Source organism: Condylura cristata, unplaced genomic scaffold (genome assembly GCF_000260355.1).
Source record: "Condylura cristata isolate star-nosed mole 26May11 unplaced genomic scaffold, ConCri1.0 scaffold00016, whole genome shotgun sequence".
Taxonomy (NCBI): Eukaryota; Metazoa; Chordata; class Mammalia; order Eulipotyphla; family Talpidae; genus Condylura; species Condylura cristata.
In genome coordinates this window covers 11,199,875-11,217,837 of record NW_004567117.1, presented here as the reverse complement: position 1 = coordinate 11,217,837, position 17,963 = coordinate 11,199,875, and the positions used below count along the sequence as shown (strand labels likewise).

At 34.2% G+C, this 17,963-nt stretch overlaps 1 protein-coding gene across 1 annotated transcript in view; it reads left to right on the top strand.

Moving 5' to 3' along the window:
• ROCK1 (Rho-associated, coiled-coil containing protein kinase 1) overlaps positions 1-17,963 on the top strand; it is a 106,161-nt gene that overhangs the window by 27,629 nt on the left and 60,569 nt on the right. The window contains exons 2-5 of the mRNA XM_012725778.1: positions 6,538-6,619; positions 14,962-15,062; positions 15,706-15,843; positions 16,396-16,451. Of these exons, the coding sequence (XP_012581232.1) occupies positions 6,538-6,619; positions 14,962-15,062; positions 15,706-15,843; positions 16,396-16,451 (377 nt within the window). The remainder of the gene's footprint in view (positions 1-6,537; positions 6,620-14,961; positions 15,063-15,705; positions 15,844-16,395; positions 16,452-17,963) is intronic.

Below are 17,963 nucleotides of genomic sequence, written 5' to 3'. Positions count from 1 at the left end.
TATATATATATATATATATTTTTTTTTAAGATGTATTTATTTATGCATACAGAACTGGGGTACAGGCCAGAGGTGCAGGGGTGGTGAGAGGCTTCACCACAGACAGAGTGGAGAGCAGAACAGGCAGATCATTGAAGTACACTGCTGAGAGGAGCAGCGGGTGGGTCAGGAGAGGTCTGCCGCGCCATGTGGTCACCTGGGCAGGCGGGGATCGAACTCATGCTGTAGTAGCTTTAGTTTCTTCATGCTGTGCTTTAACCAACTGCGCCACCAGGGAGGGCCTATATATATATTTTTTTATATAACAGTTTATTTTTACATCATTTTGTACATTTTTTTTCCATCTCAATTGTAATCCTGGCAGGTTTCCCATCACCATGTCACCCGTGTGCCATCGCCAAAATCCCATGCACTTCGCTCCCCACTCCCCCGTTTTTGATCCCATTCCCCACTCCACCCCCGCAAAATGTCTCTGGTATATGGTTGTTCATTATTTTTGTTATTTTCCTGCCTGGTCCATTATACTCCTGCTATGAGTGAAACCATCCGGTATTTTTCTTTCTCTTTCTGGCTTATCTTACTAAGCATGATTATTTTTATATTTTTAAAAAGATTCATTTATCATACAGGAACTGGGGTACAGGCCAGAGGTATGGGGTCAGGTGAGAGGATTCACCAGAGACAGTGGGGAGCAGAACAGGTAGATTGATTGAAATAAACTGCTGAGGGGAGCAGTGGGCAAAACAACTGTGCCATGTGGGTCACCTCTCTGGCTGGAGATAGAACTTGGTACTGCAGTGGCTGTGGATAGCCTCTTGGTGCTGTGCTTAAGCCCATTGCGCCACCAGGGATGGCTTTAACTTTTATTTTTAATAATTACAGATTCATAAGATGTTGGAAATACAGTGCTGAAAGATCCTGTGCAGCTTTCATCAAGTTCTCCCAATGGTTATTTTAGTTTGCATCAGAGAACACACACACTCTGATTTTGATTTCTTATAAATTTATGGCAGATTGAAGTATGGCAAGGATATGTTCTACCTAAATGTTTATGAGTACTTGTAAAGAATGTCTTTTGCTGCTCTTGGATGGAATGTTTTATAAATGCCTGTTAATTCTGTTGGCTTATGGTATTGTTGAGTTTTCTTGCTGTTTTTCTTGCCAGATCTCTCAGTTGAGAGGTATTTTGTCACTAAAATTGTGAATTTGTATATTTCCTTTTTTTGCTTTGCATTTTTTGCAGGTTGGTCTAGAACACATTTAAGATTGTCATGACTTGATGGGTTGACTCTTGTCAATGTATAATTTTCTACTAGTAGTAGTCTTTCATTTTCTGCTAGTAATATTCTTTCATTTGTAGTCTATCTCATAATACAAATATCCACTTCAGCTTTCTTATGATTACTGCTTGCATGATATATCACTATCATCCTTTTAACCCTATCTGTATATAGTACATTTGAGAATGAATTTCTTACCTGTAGTTAGGTAATGCTTTGTTTATTGGTTCTATCAGTCTCTTAACTTGAATTGCTGCTATAGACCATTTAACATTTTTTAAAAGGATTTATTTATGTGTACATGAACTGGGTACAGGTCAGAGGTGCAGGGCGTGAGAGGATTCATCAGAGACAGAGAGTGGGGAGCAGAACAGGTGGATTGATTGAAATATACTGCTGAGGGGAGCAGCCAGATAGACAGGAGAGGTTTGTACACACTATGAGGCATCCAACTCATGATATAGTCACTATAGATAGCTTCACAGTGCTGAGACACACAGTGCTGCACTACCAGGGAGTGCCGAAACTCTTTTGGAAGTCACTGGACTGTATGGTTGAGAGCTTATTTGTGAACTCTTCATTCTTTTGTGTTTTTTTTTGTGGTTAGAGTCACTGTTTTGATTTTTTTTTTTTTTAAGATTTATTTATTCATACAGAACTGGGGTACAGGCCAGGGATGCGGTGGGTGAGAGGATTTACCAGAGACAGAGTGGGGTACAGAACAAGCAGATCTAGGAAGTACACTGCTGAGGGGAGCAGCGGGCGGGTCAGGAGAGGTCTGCCACGCCATGTGGATCTCCTCCGGGGCAGGCGGGATCGAACTCTTGAGGAAGTGGCTTAAGTTGCATTGTACTGTGCTTTAACCCACTGCGCCACCAGGGAGGGCCTGTTTTGATTTTTATATAAACTTGTGTCTGAGTTTTGAAATCAGAAAGTCTTCCAACTTTTTTTTTGAGATCGTATGGCTATTTGGGGTATTTTGAATTTCTCGTATGTACTTTATGTTAGGTCTTTTCTATTTCTGGAAAAATTGTTGGGACTTTGATAATGATTTGCACTGATCTATAGGCTACCATAATACTGCCATTTTAGTATTTAGTGTTAATAGTGTCTTTTCATTAGTCTTTAATTTCTTTGAGCAACATTTCATGGCATAGGAAAAATAAAAGGTCACTATCTTAAAGAATAGAAGGGGCATAAATCAATTTGTAGTAGAAAAGTTTTTGAAAAATGAACAAATGGATTGGTTAAAATGAGATTACAAAATTACCTGATTTAAAACCTACGCTTGATGAACTACTTTTAGTTTGAAGACACTTTTTTTTTTAAAGATTTATTTTTTTATTTGTACAGAACTGGGGCACAGACCAGAGATGAGGAGGGTGAGAGGATTCACCAGAGACAGAGCGGGAGCAGAACAGGCAGATCGACGAAGTACACTGCTGAGGGGAGCAGCGGGCGGGTGAGGAGAGGTCTGCCATGCCATGTGGTCACCTCCGGGGCAGGCAGGGATCGAACTCATGGGGAAGTGGCTTTAGTTTCTCAGTGCTGTGCTTTAACCCGCTGCACCACCAGGGAGGGCCCTGAAGACACATTTTTATAGATGGTAAATGATTATATGAGGTCACAAAAAATGTAAAGGACAGAATCAATTACCAGACATTAATCTCACAAAATAGATATTAACCTTATAAAATAGCAGAAAGGACATAGTAAAAAGTAACCATATTCCAAGGTGTGACATTTAATAGTCATGTCTCCACTTTCATTCTGAATTTTGTAATTTGGGATTCTCTCTTTATTCCTAGTCAATTTAGTTAAAGATATGTCAGTTTTGTTGGTTTTTTCAGAAGACCACCTTTTGGTTTCTATTTTCTTTTTTTTATTCTATTCCCAATTTTATTAATCTCCACTCTAGCCTGTTTTTCTTTCTTTCTGTTAGCTTTGGGTTTCTTTGCTACCCCACTCACCCCCCACCACCATTCCATAAAGTATAAAGTCAGGTTATTGATTTGAGATTTTTTCTTTTTTTAATATAAATTTTATAGCTATACATTCTTTCTCAGCACTGATTTCCTTGCCTTCTCTAAGGTTTGATATGTAGTGCTTTTTGTTTTCATTTGTCTTGGGCTGTTTTCTAACTTCCCATGAGTTCCTTGACTCACTGGTTGTTTTAAGTGTGTTTTTTAATTTCTACATATTGTAATTTACCAGTTTTCCTACTGTTATTGATGTGTAATTTCATTCCACTGTGATTAGAAAAGATAATTTGATTTCTGTTTTTTAAAAGTTATTAAGACTTACGTAGAATGTCCCACATGAGCTTGAGAAAAAAAGTGTATTCATCTATTGTTGATTGAAGTGTTCTGTGTATATCTGCTAGATCTATCAATAATTGGTTTTTATGTTACTCTTGTCCTCTCTTTATTAACCTCCTCTCAGGTGGTTCTGCTAAGTTAAAATGAATAATTAAGTCTCCAACTATTATGTGTAGATTTGTTCATTTCTCATTTAAATTCAGTAAATATTGTGTATTTTGAGACTGATGTTTGGTTTATAATTTGTAATTTTTACATAGCCCCTTTATTGAGTGTTGCTTGTTAATATGTAACTTCTTTGTTTCTTTTATTCATCTTGACATTAACTGTTTTGTCTCATTGAGTTTTTTAACCATTGGAGTTCTTTTTTAATTATTTGCTTAATTATTTTGTCTTTTTACTTGTAATCTATTTGTCTCTTTAGAATTAAATTGAGTTTTTTATAGATAACATGTAGTTGGCACATTTTCTAAAAATCCATTTTGTCAGTCATTCTTTGGGTAATTTAATCCATTTATATGCAAAGTAATTACATTTTAGCTCCAGAATTTTATTTGGTTTCACTTTTTTTTTTTATTTCATTGTTGACATTCTCTTTTACTCACATTGAACATATTTAAGAGTTGTTTTAATGTTTGTCTAACAAGTCTAGTGTTTAGGCTTCCTTGGGAATGGTTTCTGACCATTTGCTTTTTCTCCTCTGAATCAGCGATTATTCTGTTTATTTCTATGTCTTGCAATTTTTTATTATTGCAAATTGTCCACTGATTATTATAATTGGTAACTTAGAAATCAGGTTTTTTTTGTCTCCTCCTCAGTTTGTTCTTTTGTTTTGATGGCTGTAGTAATCCATTTGTTCTGAGACTTTAAAATTGTTTTTGCAAAGACTATTTCTTATTGTATTTGATTACTGAGATCTCTTCTTCCAGTTCCTCTTTAATGTTGTGGACAGAGGTGTTCTTAAATACCACATGCTAAGATAAACAATACACATTCTCCACCCTCTCAAAAAAAGACAGAACCACCTCTTCCAGTCTTTTTTGATTGGCTTATTCCAGGGCACTCCTTTAACACTTAAACTTGCTCTGAGTTTATGATCAGTCTGAAGTGAAAGGTTTGGGTCTTTGGACTTTTCTTAGTGTATATTTTTGCCTGTGTGTTTACATGACTTTTGAAATACCCTTATATCATAGCTGCTCTTGAATGACCTGCTTTCTGAAAGAATCTCACTTCAGTTTATCTTCTGGATCTAAATGGTCTCTTGTATGTTTCTACTGTAATCTCTTACCTGAGCTAACAATAAGTTTTTCCTAAACATAAATGATTTTTATGCATAATATATAGTTTTTTTCTTTGTACCATTGCATTTTTACACCTTATAAACAAGCATGTTCATACTAGTAAAACTAATCCTAAATGATATTTTATAAGTTTTATTTTTGTAATTCAAAACTATCCAGCAAACTAGTTTTACAGCAGTATTCAGGTGAATAATTTTCTTCTGCTTCACCCTTTCACCCTTTGCTCATGTTCTGTTGTAAGATAACATAACTGGTGTTTTTTTCCTGCCTAATTGGTAGTTGACACTTAAGAATTGTGAAATGTTGATTCTTTAGGAATTCCTGTCAAATGTTACATTTGCAACTAACTATACCTATCTTTGTGTGTTTATGTGGAAGTAATTCTTCAGTGTCACTGGCTTCTTTCAAAATATACTATAATTGGTCTCATATCAGAAAGCAAAAAAATTTAGTTATTATAATTCCATGACATTGATTGGTTTCTCTTGTAGATCCTCTCCACTACAATTCTTAAATTGATTATTAAGCTATGTGAAAGTAGAAGGAAGTTTTGCTTCATGCTTCAATCATAAAATTAAGTGGAATAATAGGATTATATACTTTGGTTGTTATTCCTTGTAAATTGTTTTTGTGCTTGGATTAATAATTTCTATTAAGGGCCTAAGTAGACTACAACATAGACTTAAGGTTTGGGTAATTGTTATTCTTCACTAGCTTATAAAATTTTAGAATGGTGAATAAAAGGATTCATTTCCCCAAGTTTATGACGTGCATAATTGTCTGGTTTTAATTTCCCCTTCAACTTTTTATGGTTATGACTGTACCTGGTCTGCAGAAGGAGAATTTTAACTTGCTGTTTATTTCTGGTTCCTGGAGAAGCAAATTGAATTTTCCTAACTAAACAAAACGAAGAATATTTGGTATTATCTGGTGTTAACTCTTGCCCCTGCCACATGACACAGTATAGTTTGAATTGATTATTTCCAGTTATCACTGACTGGTACACCTTCACATTGTGGCATGTCTGTACTTGCTTATATTTAAATAACTGCTTAAGAACAAAAGCCCATGTTTCTTCTTCACTAATGATATCCTTAGGAAGTGCTTCAAGGAAGAGAACCCTTATGAAAACACAATATATTTTTCGTAATTAAAACTATGTTTAAGTTACACAATTTACTTTACACCAAATTCTTTATTTTAGAAATTGCTTTTTAGTTACTGACTTATAAAATATTTGCAGTTACAAAAAAAATATTTGTAGTTACAAATATAGGCTATTTGTTTTTGATGAGTGTTTTTGAAATAAAGATAAATGCAGTAAGGAAAAGTGGTAAGTACTATTTCATTTCCATATGAGTGAAAGAGGGCATGAGTTGAAGTCACTTACAAGTCAGTTTGTCATAAGCTTGCTGTTTACATGCCTGAGAGAGTTAGAAGAGAAAAAGAATACCTATATGTGGAGTAAAAGAAATCTTCTCTTTTCACAGTCATGTAACCTTATAGAAGATGTTAAATAAATATATAATGGAGAGAGCAATTAATTAATGCTAAAGGTTATGCTTTATTCTTTACTAATACAAAGAGAAAGTGTTGTATGATCCAAAAAACTAACTGTGTGTTTGTTTGTTTGTTTAGGATGGATTGGATGCTTTGGTATATGATTTGGATTTTCCTGCCTTAAGAAAAAACAAAAATATTGACAACTTTTTAAGCAGATGTAAGTAATTCTTTGTGGTTTAATGAAAGACTGTATATAACTAAATATTTACTTTAAGCTTTTCTTTTTTCTGTTCTTTTGATGCTTTGATTATTTTACTAGTAGTTCCTATATAAAATGATTAGGAATGTGAAAGAAATCTTAATAGTTTGGATTCTGTCAGGAGAATCTACAAAATATTTTGTAGAAAAGAGAGTGAAAGTTATTTAAGTTTGGCATTTTTGCCTTTGGATTGTTTTTCTATCCATAGATATCAATATATATTTGTGCTTTTATAAAACAGAGTTTACATGCCACATGCAGCTTTTTCTGTTTCTTTGCTCAACACACTATGTTGAGCTTCTCTGGTGGCCTGGGGATTGAGTCTCTGTTCTTTCACTGCTATGGCCTGAGTTTCGACCCCTGGCCTGGAAGCTAATCCACATGTGGTGCAACAGACCTCACCTGTCTTGTCTGCTGCCTCCTTTAGTAGCATAATTCAGTAAATCTGTCTGTTTTGCTCCCCACTCTGTTTCTGGTGAATCTTCAGAAACCCCCTGCCAACAAGTCCTGCCTACACTCCAACTTTTCTGTGTAAAAGATAAACACTGTATGTTGAGCATCTTTCTATGTAATTAAATATTCTTCAACAGCAGTTTTAAATATTGCCTAGTGTTCCACTTATGAAATTATTGGATCTTAACATTGAAAAAAATAAACATTGTAGAGGCTCCACATCACATCCTATTTTCTTAGGATAAGTTCCTGGAAGTAGAATTTATTGAGTATAATATGTGATTTTTAAAAGATTTTAAGTAAAAATTACCCATTTATTTTTAGAAAGTTAGATTGAACAATATATTATTGACACTTTTTATTTTTATTTATTTACTTTTTAAAAATTTACTTACTATTTATACACATAGAACTGGGGTACAGGCCAGAGGTGCAGGTGGTGAGAGGATTCACCAGAGAAAGAGTGGGGAATAGAACAGGCAGATTGACTGTTCTGAGGGGAGCAGTGGGTGAGCCAGGAGCGGTCTGCTGCACCATGTGGGTCACCGTCAGGGCTGCGGATCGAACTCACACTGAAGCAGCTGCTGTTAGTTTGCAGTGCTGCATCCTAATCCGCTGTGCCATTTGGTAATCCTGAAATTAGAATTTCTTAATTTTTCCCCCAAATCTCCTTTGCTAATTTGTGACAATTTAGACACCAAATAGCTAGTTAATGGCCTGTCAGTGCTTGTGGTTTCTATATATGAAATATGACTCTGTTTGCCCTTTTCATTCCTTGCTAATTTTGATTTGTAGTAGGATATCCCTATGTGAAACTGCCTTTCTGGCATCATTAACTGAGTCAACCCAGATGATAACCATAAAAACAGTAAAAATACTATTCATTAGTCTTAGAATTGATGAGAATTTACCATATATATAATTTTGCAGAAACCAATTCTGTAACAAAGAGTTTGATGTTTACTATGGAAAAAATATTATAATCTATAAGAAAGCTTAGACATTCTGAGAATTTTGTAGTTTTAGATAGGATAAATATGGCAGAGCTCACACTTGAGAAAAGAATTGAAGTTGTTTGAGAGTTAACCATGCAGGTGTTTGAGAGAAAAGAATAGCACATACAGGAATAGCCAGTGTATTTGAGGAGCAACAAGGAAGCCATTGTAACTTAAACTAGTAAGCAAGGAATATCAGAAGAGTAAAGAGTGTTAGGTTATATAGAGACTTGTTGGCCATTGTAAGATCTTTGACTTTTGCTTTTGTGAGATAGCAAGACATTGGAGAGCTTTCAGCAGAGGACTAACATGGTCTGACTTGTGTTAAGAATTACCATCATGTATTAAGAGTAGAATTTTGAGAGGCAACTATAGACTTAGGGAATAGGTCAAGAAGTGGTTACAATAATTACAGGAAGAGATGATGCTCACTTGTTTCATCATAGCATAGAGGATTAAAAGTTATTAGCTTCCAGATACTTCAAAAATGGAGAGAGCGTGATTTCTTGGAAGAAGATGTATAGTGTAAAAGGGAAAAATAAAGGGAGTCAAGAAGTCTTCTTGGTTTGTCCCTGATAAAATTGTGCTGTCAATTGAGAAATGAAATCATAAGTAGAAATTTATGGTGAAACCATCTATTAAATTTCTAACATTAAATTTGATATGACTGTTATTCAAGTACATGCCTGTTGGAAACAATTGAATATATAGCACACAGAGGAACAAGGTCATGAAAAAGTGCGGTATAGCTGTTTCTTCTGCCCTGGTCTCTGTCTTTCGCAGAGCTTTTGACTACATTCTGTTGGGACAGAACATCCTGGAGTTCAAAAAACTGTAGTCTTCAGAAATCACTTTGTGGAGGGTCCAGGGGAGGATTTGTCATTTTCAATGGAAAACAAGTGTGAGTTACTAATTATGACGACTGTTCCTTGGTTTGACATTTGTTGACATTTGTTGGACCTTTTTTTTTAAACAGTAGATACCAACTGCTTAATATATAAGGACATTTTAGTTCATCCATGAGTGTATTGAGGATCAGTGGGAGAGCTGTGGGAGTTTTGAAAAGAAAAAATGAAATACCTCTAGCAGAGTGGGAGAGTGAATAGACTGGGATATAAATGGCTGCCAAGTAGATTTCTAGGCATTTATGTGTGTGATTTTGAATTTAAAGTGGGATTAGAATATGGTCTTTTGTTTGTGTTTCGGCATGTTCAAGGGTACGGGTGCTGATCTTTGTGGGGTTAAGTTAGGATAAGGGTGTGCTTTTAGAGTATAAGATTTGAAATTGAAATTATAATTACTAATAATGACCGTCACGTATATGACTATGAAAATGACTGGCTAAGATAGTATACAAAGGATACTGTTATTGAAGGAAAGAAGCAAAGCTATTGAGAAGTTGGGCTATAGGAAATATCATTTGTGGGTATATTAAAATCATTAAGAATTAAATCAGTGGGGGCTTCCCTCATGGCCTAGGGGGTTAACTCTCAGCACTATCACTTTGCCAGCTTGAATTCTATCCCTGGCTAGAGAGCTAACCCACACATGGTACAGCAGACCTCACTTGTATCTCCCACTGTTCTCCTTATTAGTGCATTTCAGTAAATCTGTTATGTTCCCCACTCTTTCTGGTGAATTCTTTTATCCCCCACATCTCTGGCCTACATTTCAGTCCCTATGCAAAATAAATATTTTTTAAAAAAGAAACAGTGGCTAACAGGCACATAAAAAGATGCTTGTCATCACTAATTATTAGGGAAATATAAAACTTTAGTTGAGGTTTCAATTCAGTACCTGACCACTAGTTAGAATGGCTGTTATCAAAAAGACAAGACTCTAGAGTTGCTGAGGATGTGGAGCAAAGAGGTTGGAGTGTAAATTGGCACAGTCACTATGAAAAACAGTATGGAGATCCAGTAGCCAAGCTATGGAAACAACCTGTTTATCCACTGATGGATGAATGGATGCAGAAGATGTACACAATGGAAAACCACTCAGCTATAAAAAATAATGTAATGCTTTTGTAGCAACATGGATGCACCTTGAGGGCAGTATGCTAACTGAAATAAATCAGACAGAGAAGGACAAATAATACATGATTTCTCTTACATATGCAACATAAAGAAAAAAAGCAAATAAACCAAAAGCAAATTCTTAGATACAGAAAGCAGATTAGAGATTACCAAAGGGAAAGAATTGGGGAGGGGGTGAAATGCGTATAAAAGGCCCAGTGTATGGTGATGGGAAGTGGACTTGATGGAAATCATAATGTGTTGTATGTGTACAGATCTCAAATTATATTGTTTTGCAATATAATGGAAACTTATATAATGTTATAAATTAGTGTTACCTCATTAAAATTTAAGCATATAAAAATTGTTAGTTGCTTTTTGGGGAAAAAGCTTTTGACAACATTTCCTTTCCAAAAAGTTGTTGTAAAAGTGATTAACTTGTGGAATTGAAATAAAAATTTATAGTAGATGTAAAATGAGTAACAAAGGCAAATAAACAATTAATAATAAAAGAATTACAAGAAAATATTAGTGAGGTGCTCAGTTAACCTGGAACTAATATTTTCTAGTAATAAGATGTGATGACCTGCCAGATTCCAATCACAGTAACATGAAAATCAAAGCTGACAGATTTAGGCTGGCCTTGTAGTGATAGCAGTGGAGTTTACCTATTCACATTTAGAGCCAATGGTTTAAAATCATGGGAGGTAAGGACCACTGGCCTTCACAGGGAACTTCAGTTTCTTTTAGAGCAGAGATTGATAAAGTACATCCCCAGGAAGATCTATTGAAATACACTGCTCAAAAAAGAAAAAAAAACAAAAAACAGTGGGTGAGGCAGGAGATGTCTGCTGTGCCTTGTGATTTAGTTCCCTGGCTTGGGGATCGAACTGTGGTGCTGCAGTGGCTGGTGATAGCTTGATAGTGCTGAGACTTAGAGCCTTGTGCCACCAGGGAGGCCCACCTTTTGTATTTTTAAAGGCTTGATTAAAAAGTCAGCTGAGAAACAGTATTTCATAATGTGAAAATAATATGCAAGTTAAGAGTTCAATGACCGTAAATAGTTTTATTGGGACATAGCCATGCTTATTCTTTTATATATTACCCATGACTGCTTTTGTGCTATAACAGCTGAGTTGAGCAGTTATGATAGAAATTGTACAGCATTGTCCTTTCTTCACACTGCTGCTTAATACACTATAAATAAATCACAGTGACACAGTTTTAACTCAGTTTTACTGTGTGTATTACCGTACCACATTTTATTTCTCTTACTACCATTGTATAACCATCGTGTCAAAAAGGGAAGAAAAGTATGCTTTGAATGTTGTTGTATTGGGGCATAGTAGGGTTTGAATTATTTTATCAATTGTCAATTTAAAAACAAGACAAACAATTTTGAATGATTTTTCTTTGACCTTTTATATTGAGTCAGTGCTAAATTTGGAGTTACTAAAGAATTACGTCCTGTGTATAGTCTGCACGAACAGCTATATGCAAGAATATTTTTTTAAAGATATTGAGAAAATATTAAGTACAACTTGAAGTAGAGTCTTAAGATGTGTTTGAAGTTGAGTCAAAGATGTATTTGAAGTGGTGGTAATTAAAATTATATATGGTGCAGAAAAAGGCTTAATTGGACAAACTTAAAAAACTTGTGAAAACATAGGTTTTAAAGCTATTCATTGTGTTGTGTGTCAGCAGGTTCTTTGTAGAAAGTAGTTGAATCTATCATGTGTTCATTGAACTGATGTGAATGGCAACATTATTCTCATGGATTTATCCATCATTTTTGTAAATTTTTGTCAGAAACTGAAACTGAGCATCCAGTTTAATTTTAGCATACAGCAGAGGTGACGTCACCTTTTACTACGATCTGAGTACTGTTATGAACTAAATTGTTGTCTACCCCAGATTCATTAATAGAAGTCATAATGCAAGCATATAGGTGATGGGTAACCAAACAAACTATATACATAGTCCAAACATATGACTGGAGAAAAAGCTACTAGGCAATTCAGGTTAAAAGAACTCTTAAGGGTAAGAGGCTGATAAGATAGGATTAGTGATAGAATTAAACTCCTGCCAAGAAGCCAGGAAGAAAGGCCACACTAGAAACCAAACATGACTGCCTTTTATCTGGGACTTCCAGCCTTACAACTGAGAAAATGAATGTCTGTTGTTCAAACCACCTTAGTCTGTGGTATTTTGTATGGCAGTATGAGCAGACTGGGCATTTTTTCTCAAGAAGAGCCATTCTCAGTTTCATTGTGAAATTATGCAAACATTGGAGGGTTAATATGGGGGTAAGGAATGGGTAACTATTTCACTGCAGGCCTCTTTCCCCACCATGTTTGCTGAGGCCAGGCAAATCCTTCCATGCTCCTGCTGGAGAAACAACAGGGTTCTCCACAAGGGTGATTCTTAATAATTAGTTTAATAGACTTTGGAAATTTTTACTCCAGACCTAATGTTTCTTTATGAATTCAACTTAAAAATCAAAAAATTAAAAGGAAAAACATTTTTCCTTCATGTTATGCAAAATATAATTTTTTACAACTTATGTTTGAATCATAAATAACGTCAAACTGCTTACTATAGTTCCTATGCTGTACAGAATTAAAACAGGAGACAAGAACACCATTCCCAAATCAGTAGGCAGCAGATATATTTTCTGAGCTCAAACTGCAAACTCTGTAGCCTGCTTAAAACTCTGAGCCTCTCATAACCAGAACCAGGGATCCTTTCTCACCTTCAGGCTTGTATATAACACATTATCCTGGTTCAGTACTTTTAAACTCTTTATCTAGAGTATTAAATTATTCTTAAAATTATCCCCTGCCTCCAGTCTAGCCCTTATTGAGTTCATATTTTACATTCCCCAGGGTAGTTTAGCTGAAATGTAACTATTGGTTATCTGCCTTACTGCTTTTCCTGATTTCCAACATGTGGTAGTATTCAAATTGTGCTTCTTAATTCCCTATGGATCCTATAAGCCTCCTCTCAAAGGCTGCATTATGGAGGAATCTAAGGTAGATAAGGTCCAACCCCTTTCCAATATTTCCTACCACAGAACCTCCTGAAGCAAAGTACTTGCTTTTATCCATTTTATATATTGAGCTGCTTTAAATTTAATGTGCAGGGCCCCTCGTGGCACAGCAGGTTAAAGCACAGCACTACGAAGCTTGCTGCTGCCGCTTCAAGTGCAAGTTCCATCCCTGGCCAGGGAGTAGGCCCACATAGCATGGCAGACCTCTCCTGACCCGCCCGCTCCTCCCCTCAGCAGTGTACTTAGTGATCTGTCTCTTGTTCACAGCTCTGCCTCTGGTGAATTCTATCACTGCCCCTGGACCTCTGGCTTGTACCCAGTTCTGTATGCATGCATAAACAAATCTTTTAAAAATTTTTTTAATATGCAAAAGATTTTTTGCATGAGGGTGGGAAGATCACATGGGACTGTGGTGATGGCACACGGGTGAAGAAGTGGTGGGAAGTCCATGAAGATTACAACTGAGGTGAAAAAATGTCCAGAATTAAGAATAGTGTAAACATATATATATATATATATAAAAGAAAAAAGATTCAAAAATATTTTTATGATTAATAATTTTGTAATTTCTGATGAACAGTTTATCTATGCTATGACTTACAGTTCCCATTGCCTGTCATGTTCTCTTTTCTACAACTGGCTAGCCTTTTTCTTCATTAAAGACTACTTTCAGAAGTATCATCATCTCTAGGAAGAAAACTCTATGTTTTTAGCTAACTTCATCCCTTGGGTTAGGTGTCTTCATAGTACTTAAAAAACTTTGCTTTATCTCCCTTATAGTGTTTTTTTAAATATGTATTTTTTAATTCTTTCATTTGCTTGTCTGAACTACTTAAAAGCAATAACTTTTAAAATTATCTTTATGATCTACAGTGATAGATCCTGTAAAGTAGATAAATATTTATGCAGCAAATTATTGTTTATAATTCCTTCAGGAGCAGGTATTACATAACCAAAAAATAAATGTACTTATGTTCCCGCTTTGTGAAAAATTGCTGTTACATGTGTCTATTGGTCATAATGTATGCCAACTCTTGAGTTTAAATGTACATTTTAAAAGAAAGACAACATATTATATGCAACTTTTATTAAGAACTAGAACTTTTAATAGTTGTTCTGTATTTTGTGCAAGTCTAAAATGTGAGGGTTTTCCATGTAATCTCATGCCAATGTTGACCCATGTGGATTAAAATAGCCCTATTTTAATCTATGACCAAATTAGGAATTAAAATATCTATCCAGTGAGGGTTTGTAAATTATTATAGTATGACAGGTTTATATAAATAAATGTAGTGATTCCCACTGTGTATTTTAAGTTGAAAAATCTAGGTTTAATTAGTGAAATTTTAAATATGATTTAAGTATGTGATTGTTTGCCTTTTGATGTTTATACCTTTTTAAAGGGTCTTCATATTGACTTTATAAAAAATTTATTTTACTAATCTAAAATACCTACCCAAGGTCCTAAACTTCAAATTTGATATACACGTAAAAGAACAGAAGTAAGTAATTATCCCCAAAGCATTTGTAGTATAGTATTTGTTTTCCAAAGCATTCTGTTAAGTCAGACTTTGATGAAAACATTAAAAGCTATAGTGAATACAATCCACAATATATGTAAAGCAATTCTTAGTCCACTAGTCAGTTCTCTATTTTATGACTTTGCATGCTTCTGTATTAATAATGGTTTGTTTTCATTATGTGTTTCAAATACTTGAATGTAAAGTAAGTAGTTTCATTCAATTATGTATCTGTGATTTAATATTACAAACTTTTCTTTTTATACAGATAAAGATACAATAAATAAAATTAGAGATTTACGAATGAAAGCTGAAGATTATGAAGTAGTGAAGGTGATTGGTAGAGGTGCATTTGGAGAAGTTCAATTGGTAGGTTATTTTGATGATATTAAAAAAGGTTTTTGAAATTAAAAATCTATTTTTGTGTTTGACATATATTTTTGGGAAAGTATCATATTTATAAAATTGTTGCTTTAAATTCCCCAAGACATTGGTGTCTAAGGATGTGAAAGCTTAAGAGCCAAATTCAGGAATAGTATGGCATATTTTCTTCAGGCAGCCATACTATATGAAACTTTTATTAGGAACTAGGACTTTAATAGCTGTTCTGTATTTTGTACACGTCTAAAATGGGTTAAACCATGTGAATTAAAATAGCCCTATTTTAATCTGTGATTCAAAGAAAAGGTATTTTAAATAGCACAAATCTTTGCTGTGGACAGACTATCCACAATGTTATGTCATAGTAAGTTTTATAAGTAGGATGCAGCACAGAGAGTAGGGAATAGGAATAAAGACTTTTCCTCCTAATGTTGCCTGCTTCTGGTAACTAAATCCTTGTCATTACTTATTTTGGAAAATTCGGTAAAAGAGAAGAAAACAAAAATAACTTGAGCTATAATGTTAAATTATTTTAAAAGGGTCTTAAAGTCATTTAGAAATTTTTTTTTTGAAAATTCAATGCTTTCAGTGTTAACAAATGGTTCATTATTTTCCATTTTCAATTTTTAAGGTAAGGCATAAATCCACCAGAAAGGTATATGCTATGAAACTTCTCAGCAAATTTGAAATGATTAAGCGATCTGATTCTGCTTTTTTCTGGGAAGAAAGAGACATCATGGCTTTTGCTAATAGCCCTTGGGTCGTTCAGGTATGATTTGCTAACATTTCATTATTGCTGTATTTGTTTGTAATTCAACATATTTGAGATCTTATTTCTGATTTTTAGGACAGTAGTAGCAATTACTAATAGGGGATTTTTTTTTAAATCATAAAATTCAATTGTACTGAATCATTTCTAATAGGAAAATAAGGTCAAAGCAAAATTAATCATGTTGTAGAATTTAAATACTAGAAAAGTTAAGCTCCTTTGAGTTTAGAAGTCATTTGTGTACACTTTAAGTAGATACTTTTATTTAATAATTGAGATTTAATTTTTTCCCATATATAAAAACTTTCATTTATATTTCTTTTCTCTCATTTTTTAGAGTAGAAGGAATGGGAGAAATTAAGGGAAATGTGAATTTAGCTCTGCCTCCTAATATTGTTTGGCTTTAAGTTTTTCAGTGCAAAGAAAATAACACTGGAAGTCAGTAGTTAAGTCCTAGTATTAACTGCCAGAGGCTTGTGTCCCTGTGGCCTGGTTCTTTACTTTTCTGAGCCTGTTTCCTTGCCCATAAATGTTAAAGTCCTCTTATATTAGTCAACTGTAGAGATACTTCAGGTGAAGATTTGGGGGTTTGGTTTGAAGGAATTTGGGTAGGTATAATTCTAGGTTTTCTATTTCAGCTTCAACTAGAGCACTCCTTGTTGTGTTTTTTAATCTGGTTTAGATATTGGGTTCTTTATGTAAGAGTTTGTATGGAGGAAGTAAAGTCTTTTGTTTTAAAAAAAAGGAAAAACTACTGTTAGGCTATTTCTAACTTCCTAGCATGTGTTTTGTGACTTATAGTTTATAATGAAGGCTTTTCTAAATAAGTATACTAATAATTAAGATTTAAAAATATAGAAAATTTAAAGATTTACATAATAAGACTTTATACTTAAAATGTCAGCTCTGCTTTTTGTCAACTCTTTTAGAGCAAGGATTTCTCAGCACTATTAAATTTTTGGATCAGTCTTTTGTTGTCAGAGGCTATCCTGTGCATTATAGAATATTCAGTGATATACCTTACTTCTGTCAAGGTGATGTTAGTTGCAGCTCTCCCCAACCCACATACTAGTTATATAACCAAAAATATGTTTAGATTCAGACATTATTGAATGTTTCATTGGTAGGTAGTGGGTGCGACTGGGATCCACAATTAATTAACTCTAATTGAGAATCACTTATATAGATAATGTTCAGTGTTCCTTAGAATAAAGGACACAGTTGTGGTTTTTAGGGTTAAAGTTGCAGCTTAGGTACTTGAAGCTTTATTTTCTTGAACATTGTAACTAGGATAAAACACTGACATCAACATTTATTTATAGTGCCCAAATTATAAACTGGGATATTCATGAGATGACATTAAAATTGTAATCCTCCAGAATACATATTTTAATTAAAATAACTAAATGTATAATTAAAAGCATTGATTCTGTTGAGAAAAAATGAAACATGAACGGAATATTCTAAGATGACTTTCAAGATATCAAGGTAAAATAGGTATTTTCTTTACGGCTATTTATTTTAGTTCTAATTTTTCCAATTTAATTAAAGTGACCTTTTGTAGAGTTGTTCATCTTTTAACTTCAACCCTGGTCCCATATGTTTACCCCTGATGTAGTTGCCAACTTCATAATCAATGGACTTGATTCAGCTTTACCTTTTTGTTGCTGCTTTGGTGACTGTAAAACTCCTCCTTACTGTTCTTGTTTATTGAGAATTTTTTGTACTAAGTTCTTTCAGTATTTGCTAATTTTTAAAACAAATCTTAGGTACTTTAAGCTGAAAAGCAGTTAATTCTTACTATATTACAGATTAGAATTAAAGATTGATGTTTAATAAATAAAATGTCAAACAACAAATATTAAAAGATTAATTTTAATCATAATATTAATTTTTGTCACTTTATTCATTAAATATTTATGAAGTACTTGCTAATTGCCAGTTACCAAGATGCTGACTGAGTAGCAGTTAGAAAGTCAAGCAAGCCTTACATTCTTTTACAGGGATTATGTTATAGTTGCAGACATTTAGGTTAAGTAAATTGGCTAGTCACACTGCAAATAAGGGACCTCTGAGCTGGAGTCCAATGTTAGACTTCTTGAGAATTGTGACTTTGATAT